This window comes from Acanthopagrus latus, chromosome 21, assembly GCF_904848185.1.
Source record: "Acanthopagrus latus isolate v.2019 chromosome 21, fAcaLat1.1, whole genome shotgun sequence".
In the NCBI taxonomy this organism is placed as follows: domain Eukaryota; kingdom Metazoa; phylum Chordata; class Actinopteri; order Spariformes; family Sparidae; genus Acanthopagrus; species Acanthopagrus latus.
Genome location: NC_051059.1, coordinates 27,016,010 through 27,027,043, shown reverse-complemented (window position 1 = coordinate 27,027,043; position 11,034 = coordinate 27,016,010). Strand labels below are relative to the sequence as shown.

General features: G+C 43.1%; 1 protein-coding gene across 11 annotated transcripts in view; it reads right to left on the bottom strand.

Moving 5' to 3' along the window:
* Positions 1 to 118: 118 nt before the first annotated feature.
* The window catches only part of LOC119010656 (zinc finger and SCAN domain-containing protein 2-like), a 45,897-nt gene continuing 34,981 nt past the window's right edge, over positions 119 to 11,034 (bottom strand). For 6 of the 11 annotated variants that reach the window (XM_037083003.1, XM_037083001.1, XM_037082998.1 and 3 more), the window contains 5 exons: positions 7,391 to 7,479; positions 6,689 to 7,302; positions 3,318 to 3,415; positions 3,139 to 3,226; positions 119 to 2,423 (listed from right to left, as the gene is read on the bottom strand). In XM_037083003.1, coding sequence (XP_036938898.1) covers positions 1,516 to 2,423; positions 3,139 to 3,226; positions 3,318 to 3,415; positions 6,689 to 6,914 — 1,320 coding nt within the window. In that variant the 5' untranslated portion in view covers positions 6,915 to 7,302; positions 7,391 to 7,479 and the 3' untranslated portion in view covers positions 119 to 1,515. Of the gene's footprint in view, positions 2,424 to 3,138; positions 3,227 to 3,317; positions 3,416 to 3,513; positions 5,834 to 6,688; positions 7,303 to 7,390; positions 7,480 to 11,034 lie in introns of those variants that run through there. The other 5 variants (XM_037083004.1, XM_037082997.1, XM_037082996.1 and 2 more) reach the window with 5 other exon arrangements.

Genomic DNA, 11,034 nt, shown 5'->3' with positions numbered 1-11,034 from the left:
GCAACAGACTCCAGATTCAGCTGCTGCCAGTGACCACAAGTTACACAAATAACACAAACAACACAGTGAGGGGCTGTTTGTCAGGATGACTGTCAAAAGGAGCAATAAAGAAATGTTGTGTTTTATTTAACTTTTATTTGGATCCGACATGAATGTTCTTTTATTACAAAATGACACAATGATCATAAAAAAAGTCTAAAAATAAAAACCCGACAGTTGAAGACAGAAACAGGACACGTTCAGACAAGCATGCAGACTTTTCTCCAAACATGATGAAGCAGCAAAAATAAGACGTGTAAAGTATTTTTCATTGTATAACTGATGACGGAGGGGTGAATAATGTCAGGTGACGTTACGCTCTGAGATCGTCTGATGCCTGCAGGTTTAACACCGGCTCCAGACTCCACCCACAGGTGGAGACGGCAGGAAGTGATCAGTGAATTCACCTGCTGAGCCGAGCAGATGCTGCTGATGAGGTGAGTCAATCTTCTCTTCACTCATCTGCAAACATTTTTAGTTCTTCCAGAGGGTTCGGGATCAGAGAGCAGGAGGAGCGAAGGGTGAAACATCAGAGCGCGACTTCAAACATTAACACGTCTGAAACATGTTCCTGTTGTTTTTAAATGAGTGAGCGTGAGGCGACAGAAGTCTCCCACTCAGATCAGTGATGTGAAACAAAATGTCTCAAATCACGATTTCATGTGGAAACTGCATGAGCAAAGAGGAAGTAGTGAAAGTGTTAACAGGATCACATCCTCAACAGAACTAATGATCTCCTCAAAGTGTCTGCAGAGAGTTAAAGACATGAAGCGGCGCGTCTGTGTGGCTGCGTTCAACAGATATCTGATCTAAACTGTTTGGAATCTTCTCAACCACTAACCCACCATCATGTTCTCTAAACACTCATGTAAACGTGAGTTTCAGCAGGTGTCACACGCTTGTTTGGACCCTCAGAGGCTCCGTAGGGAACGAGATCACACCATCATGTTCTGAAGTCACCAGTGATCAGTAAATTAAATTTGAGATTACAACTGTGTTTTACTGTAAATCGCTGAGGATGGAAATACAATACATGTAAGATGGAGATAGGAAAAAAAAAGTAACAAAGTACATTTTTTATAAATAATAATAAAAAACTACTCTGACATAAAAATACACCAAATTTTGCCTGGTGTTTTTGAACTGTTATGGTAATTTCATCCATTTTCAGACAAAGCAGGTGCAAAAACTTCAGGTTCTCGAGAAGGTTTATGACACGTGATGAAAACTACATAAATACAGTCGGGCGCCTCAAATGTTGTTCAAGGTCTCAGTTTTTTAGTAGCTGGTGTGTGTTGGTGATGTTGGGCCTTGGCGGAGGTATGCGCTCTACTGCGTGCTGATCTCGCTGCAACGTGAGAAGACTTTTTTTGACTCCTTTAGGGGAAACAAGACGTTGAGGAGGCCGGGCTGTTCTTCAGTCCACCTGGATCCTGTGGGTCTGACCTCTGACCTGCTGACTTCATTCTCACCCTGTCACTGAACCGTTGGAGCGAACCGTTTCTCTCCCGCGTGCACGGTGACGTGGCGGCGCAGGTGGCTGCCGGAGATGAAGGTCTTGCCGCAGTGCGAACACCTGAACTGCTTGCAGTCCGTGTGCACCGTCATGTGCACCTTCAGGGATCCCGACTGGGCGAAGCGTTTCCCGCAGTGCACGCAGCTGTAGCGCTTCTCTCCGGTGTGCACGCTCTGGTGGCGCTTCAGGTTGCTGGAGTCAGAGAAGCGTTTGCCGCAGAGTTCGCAGACAAAGGGCTTCTCGCCCGTGTGGACCCTCATGTGGGTCTTCAGGTTCTTCAGGCAGGCCAGAGTTTTACCACAAAAGTTACAGGCGAACGTCCTCCCCCCGCCGTCCCCCCGGCTGAGACCCGCTGCCCTGTTCACACCACCCTGATGCCTCCACCTGTCCCGTCTGATGAAAGCGTTCTGTCTCTCCGGCACCACCTTCCTCACCGGAGGCTGCTGCGGGTGGTCTGCAGATATCGGCGCCCTCTGCTGGTGGTTCTGGAAGCCTGCAGGCAGCTGCCGCTCTGCTGCAGGCTGAGTCACTTCTCTGACGCTGAAAGTGAAGCTGCTGCCGGAGTCGGACGCAGCCGGGACACTCGCGCCAGCGTTCAACACATACGAGCAGCCGGGATCCTCACTCAAAGGATTCTGGGTAGTGAGGGAGCCGTGCTGAAGCGGTGGCTCGTACATCAGACAGTCATAACTGCTGCTCTCTGACCTCAGGCTGCTGGTCAGTGTTTTCTGTACAGACATGGAGGTGGAGCTGACTTCCTCGGTCATCCATGACGGAGTCGAACTACCACCTTCACCTGCTGCCTCCTGTTTGGTCACTGGGGGCGGAGCTTCTGTCCCTGTCGTCTGTCCGACATGATGAAACTCTTCTGGAGGGAAAGAAAAGCAGGATATCAAAAATAAAATCTGATCTCTAACATTAGACGGCTCCAAACTGTTAGTTCTCTGACCCTTCTTCTCCCCGATCAACAGTCCAATCAGAATCTAAATTATCATCTCTGCTTTAATCACTTCACACAGGGCCCGACATCACGTGGCACCTGGAGGCCCAGTCGGCACCATCGTGGTTGTGAAGTAAGAACAGATAGCGATTATTAGAAATCGAGACCGATTATCGATTTGGACCCGATATTTATTTGCAGTGAAAATAAAACTGTCAAAATTTAGAAGAATCAGTAATGAAATAAATCTTAATCCAGTTTATTCAATTACTGTTCTTGAGTGCATCAAATCAGCTCCACGTGCTGAACAAGATTTGAAAGAACAAAACAAGTAAAGACTAAATGACAAATAGAAAATGAAGCTGGAGGTTTTTGAACATTTTGCTTTAAAAATGAAAGATTAATCTGTTTAGTTGTTGTTCTGCTGACAGATTTATCAGTTTATGGTTTAGGGTCTAGTTTGGACCGAGCCGGACTCGAGTGTGGATCCAGTCTTGGATATATAGAAACTAAAGGACGCATACAGAAGTCCAGATGTCCACCGGGTCTGTTACAGACTCATGACTGTCCAGAGTTCAGTAAACCTGCAGCAGCCCATCCTCCTGACTGTATGTGCTGTGTTTATGTAAGAAACTGTACTCACTGTCCCGCTCAGACTGAGACCAGGACTCGTCTTCGTCCTCCACTTTGATCACAGCAGTCGTCGGTGTGGCCGGCTCACCTGCAGCCGGCTGCGATCAGAGACACACAGAGTGACACATGAGGCAGGAGGTCAGGTAGTCTGCAGCACTGACATCCTGCCAACAGTCCTCGTCTACTCACCGTCCCCCGCGTGCCGTCGTTCCCAGAGTCTGAGGACGGATCGGCGTCTCCACGCAGCAGCGTCTCCTGGTTGGACGCTCTGGACTGCACCGCCTCGCCTGGAGGAGACAAGTCATCATCTAATTATCTGAATTATTTGGATCATCTGTGTTGTGCTCGCTTGACCGTTCAGGAGACATGAAGACGACTCAGAGACCTCGCTGGCTTACGCTGAGGAGCAACATCACATCTGTCTGCACAGAGAGCTGCCATGATGATCCTAACCAGTCTTCTCCAAGTGTCCAAATTATACCTTCCATCTTCAGGAGGAGGTGCTTCTATACATGTTATCTGTTTAATAACGTAGTGAGGAGGGGTGATGCAGAGTCTCTGCCCTGTTAGTCCTGTAGCAGAGGACTGACAGGTAAAACAGGTCAGAGACACTCAGTCTTATGAGGTTTACGCAAACAGTTAAGCCTCAGCTCAGTTTGTCAGACATCTGTCCTGTAGACATGTCTACAGTAGCTTTCAGTATCAGTACAGGTTACAGAGACCATGAGAAGTCATTATTCAGACTTTAACATCTGTACAAGACACGTATGACCTCCTATAGGCTGGAGACAGTGACCACAGTCTGCAGCGACGTAGAAAACAGCTGTGATCACATGTTTGTTCTTTTAAATCTCTTCATGGATGTTACTGACTCAGAACATCTGAAAAAAACATGTAAAAAATCAGAAAAAGTAGCGTCAGTAATTACAGTCAGTAATGTATTTTAATTAGCAGCAGCAGAGTGATAGGATGCTTCAGTAACATCAGGATGTCTGTCATGTCATTACATGGTACATTATAGAGGGTCTGTTGTGTTTCACTCCTAATTTAAAAATATTTATTCCTGTCATCACACATCAGACTGCTCATCACTGGGACCAAGCACACTCATTTATCTAAAATATAAATAATTATTCTGTTGAAAAGTAACTACAAAGTACTTAAACATGAAGATAACTAGTAACATCTTTCATTGAGGACATTAGTGAACTTGTTAATAGAGTTTTTCGGGTGACCCCCCTGTGAGGACTCTGTCTCCGGTACCGGACCGGTACCAGGCCCGCTCTCTGCCGGTCCCGGTCGTGTCCAACACTACACGTTACCTCGCGGCGCTGCGCTCCTCCTCGGCTCGTTGCCAGGGTGATGGGCGGGCGGCAGAGCGCGAGCGCGGCCGAGCAGCAGCGCGGTGCCGCTCGCGGTGGCCGCGGCTCGCAGCGCGCTCGTCCGGGCGGCTCGCAGCTCCATGAGCCGCAGTTTCCTCCGCAGAACCTCGTTCTCTTTGCGGCTCCGCGAGATCTCCAGCTGCAGCACCGAGTAGCCGCTGTCCACCAGCTCGCAGATCTCCGCCACCGCCGTGTTTGCCAGCACCTCCATGATGGAGGCGAGCTGCGTGTGGAAGGCGGCGGCCGGGGACATGATCCCACTTCAGCGCGTTTTAAACGGAACAAGTCGGGTCACTGGGTCCGGACAGAACCGGACAGGAGGCCCCGCTGAGCTCTCTCCGATGATTCAGACCTGGATGTGGATCCACTCCGAATGTAAACAGTCCCGAGGCAAACCAGGAAGTGATGCAGGAATCAAAGCCACGGCAAACAACCCTGAATGCGCATGCGCAAAGTATCATTATACATTATTTTCTGCATTTAAATATGTGAGCAGCATGTAGTTTAGTGAGGGTATTTAAAACATTAATGAAGTAATACATCAAACTCTTCTCCATCAGAGAGTCACCGAGCTGCTCTCAGAGGAAGATCAGATCCCAGAACAGCTGCGGTCCAGCCCGCCGTGTTCAGAGCAGACGCTCCTTTTTTCCCAGTGCGCGAATGCACTAACAGTTACGGTAGCCGTACTGAACCGGCTCTGTGGGTCAGACTGCAGACTCACACTATCAACATGTCAACACACCCTCCTGACACGGAAGCTGGCGTTTGTCCACAACTTCCTTCCTCTGGAGTAGTAACAATATTATTATAAGAAACAAATCCTTATTGTTACTAACATGGTTTAAAGAGGGATCATCCATCTCCTCGATCTTTTTGATAATGCTGGTAATATGAATATTTGATGTCTACAGTTTTCCTGTTCCCTTCAGAGGATTTATATCTGCAACTCTACATATCACAGTAGAGTTAACTCAATTCATAAAGAGCCACTTAAGTTGCAGTAAGTATAAAACAAGTCAACCTGTACTGATGCTGAGGGGAACTAATACTAATAATAATTCATTTAATTTATATAGCGCTTTTCAAGGACCCAAAGAGATAGGTACACAAATAGCAAACAAAGAATAACAAATCACAAATAACAAAACACAAGAAGTGAACTAACAGAACGTGTAATAAACATATTTGTCAGTGTTTTCAAAGAATGAACAGATTTGTGTTTAGAGGCAAGTTTTACTGGAGCTCCCAAATAAACTGGAGAACAGACGGTTTCTGCCCCACAAATACTGCATATCTAACAAGGCTACATTTTAAAATACTGCGTAATATCTACCCAGTTGGTAGTATTATTGCTAAGTTTATAAGTTTATAGATGTTGATGATTCTTGTACTTTTTGTAATTATAATACAGAAACAATTTCACATCAGTTCTCTTATGTGATATATCTAAAAAGTTTTGGAGTGATGCTGAATCTAATTTTTTTTTTTATGCTTCTAACTCTGTCTCCTCTCTTACCCTTAAATATATTATTTCCTGCTATGTTAACCCAGGAGATGATGCTCTTGAACATTCACAACAAAAAATTTGCAGACTCACTATCTAAATTTGCTCCTTTTCTCCTGGAACTGAGCTCTTTGCTTAAATCTCTGATTTTGTTAAATAACAAAAAAAAGGTAATACCTTACAGAGTCATTATGAAAAGTTTTTCCCTGAAGCCTGTCTGAAATATCAAACTAACAAAAACAAAAAAGGTTATTTCCATAAGCTGTCTGAGATTCATAAACTAAACTACTTGCATGAATAATACGAAGTGCTTTTACTGAGTACTCATCGAGCAATACTTTGTCAAAATCCTTAATGAAGCCTTTGTAATTTAGTTTATTTTAGACTAAAAAATAATTTATAAATGCCTATATTTATAGTACAATTAGTTAAATGCTTGATTACTATTTTCCGTGACACTTGTGGTCTGTCTGTGACAGAGAGCCATGGACATTAGACCGACCCTCAGTCGCACTCATTAACTACAAAATACTTATTAAAAACAAAGACAGGAACATTAATAATTAAGAAGAGTTTCTGCCTTGATGAATGAAAGAATGTTTGAGTTTGCTTAATTAAAGAAAAAGAAAAAAAAAACTCCTGCTCGTATTAAAAACACCAAAACTTTTACTGACAGAATGTTCCGCTGTGAGCGACGGGAGATTCTGAGTGAACTGATGTGGATCGGGAACGATGGAGGGTTGACGCAGCGAGTTGACCCAACTGGTTCTGTTTGTTCTCCTGCAGACAATAAGTTTGGAATTGAACACGGAGCTTCTGAAGGTCGGTGGCGCTCTTGCGTTTGAGAGTGTGAGTCTGTTTGAGCAGCGCAACATTTCCTATTGATCTGACAGAAAACATTTGACAACACCAGGCTTGTAAAATCAGTTTGACTCGTTTAATGCTTCCTCACAGACGGACAGAAACCAAAGCAGTCTGTGTTGTTGGGGATGTTCAGGAGTCTCTCAGCCTGAAGACAGAAGTGGTTCCTTCTGGTTCTGTTAGTCTTTTCAGTATTGTTTGAGCTCTGAGCAGACACCTCACCTCTCCTCGGTCACTGGTGCTCTGTGGATGGATGGATCACCTGCTGCTGAGCCTTCCTGTCCCGGGCCGAGCACCAACCAGACAACATGTCAGTCCACAGAACTCGATGACAGAAAGTCAGGATTCAGTTCAGAAACCTGTTGTCCAGCTGGTCCTCAGCAGCCTGTTCCTCTGCCCACACTTTCAGCTCCTGGCTGCTCTCGTCCTGGAGAAACCAACAGTGACCATCAGCACTCTGCAGATACATCAGCCATGTTTGATCCCCTTGTAAAGTCCAGGTGAAAGATACTCACACTTTCCCTTCAGGCTCCTGTGGCGGCTCGTCTCCACTGTTTGTCTCGTCTTCTTCGTCTGGTGATTCGTCCTTTCAACCGTCCATCACCTGCAAGATGAGAAAGAAGAGCAGTGGTAGTTTCACGTCTCTTTGTGCAGGATTTTGTGTCTATTTGTGGAGGTTTATTGTGAATTTGTGGAGGTTATAGAGATTAAGTGTGTCATTATGGAGGTTTAGTGTGTTATTGTGGAAGGTTTTTGTGGTATTGTGGAGATTTTGTGTGTTATTGTGGCAGTTTTGTGTGTATTTATGGAAGTTTTGTGTGTTATTGTGGAGGTTTTGCGTGTATTTATGGAAGTTTTGTGTGTTATTGTGGAGATTTTGTGTGTATTTGTGGAGGTTTTGTGTGTTATTGTGGAGATTTTGTGTGTATTTGTGGAGGTTTTGTGTGTTATTGTGGCAGTTTTTGTGTATTTATGGAAGTTTTGTGTGTATATGTGGAGGTTTTGTGTTATTGTGGAGGTTTTATGTATATTTATGGAAGTTTTGTGTGTTATTGTGGAGGTTTTGTGTATATTTATGGAAGTTTTGTGTGTTATTGTGGAGATTTTGTGTATATTTATGGAAGTTTTGTGTGTTATTGTGGAGATTTTGTGTGTTATTGTGGCAGTTTTTTGTGTATTTATGGAAGTTTTGTGTGTATATGTGGAGGTTTTGTGTTATTGTGGAGGTTTTGTGTATATTTATGGAAGTTTTGTGTGTTATTGTGGAGGTTTTGTGTATATTTATGGAAGTTTTGTGTGTTATTGTGGAGATTTTGTGTGTTATTGTGGAGATTTTGTGTGTATTTGTGGAGATTTTGTGTGTCATTGTGGCAGTTTTGTGTGTATTTGTGGAGGTTTTGTGTTATTATGGAGGTTTTGCGTGTATTTGTGGAGGTTTTTTGAGTCAGTGTGGAGGTTTTGTGTGTATTTATGGAAGTTTTGTGTGTCAAAATGGAGGTTTTGTGTATTTGTGGAGGTTTTATGTGATTGTGGAGGTTTTGTGTTATTGTATAGGTTTTGTGTGTATTTGTGGAGATTTTGTGTGTTATTGTGGCAGTTTTGTGTGTATTTATGGAAGTTTTGTGTGTCATTATGGAGGTTTTGTGTGTATTTGTGGAGGTTTTGTGTATATTTATGGAAGTTTTGTGTATTATTGTGAAGATTTTGTGTGTATTTATGGAAGTTTTGTGCGTATTTGTGGAGGTTTTGTGTGTATTTGTGGACATTTTGTGTGTTATTGTGGCAGTTTTGTGTGTATTTATGGAAGTTTTGTGTGTTATTGTGGAGGTTTTGCGTGTTATTGTGGAGGTTTTGCGTGTATTCATGGAAGTTTTGTGTGTATTTGTGGAGATTTTGTGTGTTATTTATGGAAGTTTTGCGTGTTATTGTGGAGGTTTTGCGTGTATTTATGGAGGTTTTGTGTGTCATTGTGGAGGTTTTGTGTGTCATTGTGGAAATTTTGTGTATATTTATGGAAGTTTTTAGTGAATCTGTGAAGTTTTGTGGATTTGTGTGTATTTATGATCATTTTGTGTGTCATTGTCTAGATTTTTAGTCTTTTTTGGGAGATTTTGTGTGTATTTATGGAGATTTTGTGTGTTATTTATAGAAGTTTTGTGTGTTATTGTGGAGATTTTGTGTGTAGTTATGGAGGTTTTGTGTGTCATTGTGGAAATTTTGTGTATATTTATGGAAGTTTTTAGTGAATCTGTGAAGTTTTGTGGATTTGTGTGTATTTATGATCATTTTGTGTGTCATTGTCTAGATTTTCAGTCTTTTTTGGGAGGTTTTGTGTGTATCTGTAAGAAGCATCTAACATGTGTACACACTGAGAGCATCAACATTAGAACCAGTGACAGGTGAATAAACATGGATCATTGTGTTTCAATGTCATGTTGTGTTGTGAAACCATGAGTCCTGGCATTCATGTGGATGTCTCTCTGACAAACATCAGTCACCCAAACACAGCTGCAGAACAAGTACACCCCCTCATGGCAGCAGCACTCCTTGGTGGCAGTGCCCCCCCACTCAGGAACGACCCGAGGAACGTGGGAAAGAGCTCAAGGTGTCAACCTGACCTCCAGATTCCCCAGATCTCAATCCAACTGAGCTTCCACTGGATGCAGTCAGAGCCAAGAACAATCCATGGGGGCCCCAACATGGATGGTAGTTGGTTCTGATGCATCCAACAGATGCTCAGCTGGATTGGGATCTGGACAATGAGGAGGCCAGTTTGACACCTTGGGTTCTTTGCCATGAGGGGGTGCAGTTGGTCTGAACGGTGTTTGGGTGGCTGGTGTTTGTCAAAGAGAATCCACAGAAATGACACAACTCAAAGTTTCCCAGCAGAACATTTGATTGTAACAAGATGATCAATGCTCATTTCACTAGTCAGTTGTTTTAATGTTTCAGCTGAACAGTGAAGATATACATGTTAAATACTTTTCATATTTTGCATAAATTGAAATTTTAACTAAATTATTATTATTTTATTATTATCAATATTATCAATATTAAATATATGCTGATCAAACATGATGTATTATTATAGATTAAGTTAATCAGCATTAAAAGCAGAAAGTTGAGGCCTTAGAGAGGAAAAGTGAGACAAGCCAGTGTCCTGCATTATGGAGGACAATTATTAATCAATTTATTAACTGCGTGATGTCGGTATACTCATAAAGCAATTCTGTAGAAAGACAGCTGATTTTTGAGTCTCAGTCTCAGGTTGTTAAAAAAAAACACTTTGTGGGCTATTAACAGGACTCATAGAGAGTCGAGTTGTTAACAGTGAGAAGACGAACATTTTATTTCAAGATATATTTTTACATATATTTTTTGTGTTTATCCAGTAGCTGTAAAAACACTCTTTGAATCCTGTGGGTTTTGAGGTCGGGCCTCAGTCTGCTCTGGTTGGTCGGTTCACACGAGTCTGATAACCTGGTTTGCCTGGCAGAACACTAACAACTGGATCGCTGTTACTGAACTTTAGTGACGAGAACTCCACGGTGGTGAACTGCTTGTCATAGCTTACTGCACTCAACATTGTTTAGTTAACACTGTTAGCCTTTATACCATGATGTTTCTCCAGCAAAACAACTCTCAAGGCTTCATAAAGCTCATCAAGCACTCTCTGAACAAACATTTGCATGCTGGAGTGAAGACGAACCTGAACTGAAAACAAACCTTCAATACACTCAGAAGGACGCAGACAAACTAACAACCGCTCAAGCTGTTTGAAGCTATCAGTTCACTTCACTTCTACCATGAACATCACCACAACAACTGCTTCCAAACAAAAATGTCACCACAACAACTGCTTCCAAACAAAAAATGTCACCACAACACATTCAGATCCTTATTAGTGGTCTGCTGGGCAGTGAGGCCGAGGGCCCTGTAACAGCTTTGTAATGATCTCTGCATGGTGTTATCAAGCAGGATGCTGTTGCACACAGTTGCAAGGAAAATTAATTCCTGCAGTTGTTTTAATTTAGTTCTACCACAGAGGTTCAACATTATCTTCAAGCAAAGGCATCGCGCCCATACACACTGAACTCGCCAGGGAAATCGTCATGGACAGATGAGGGCAGAGATCCAAGCTGCTTTAGTGGCGTCAGGC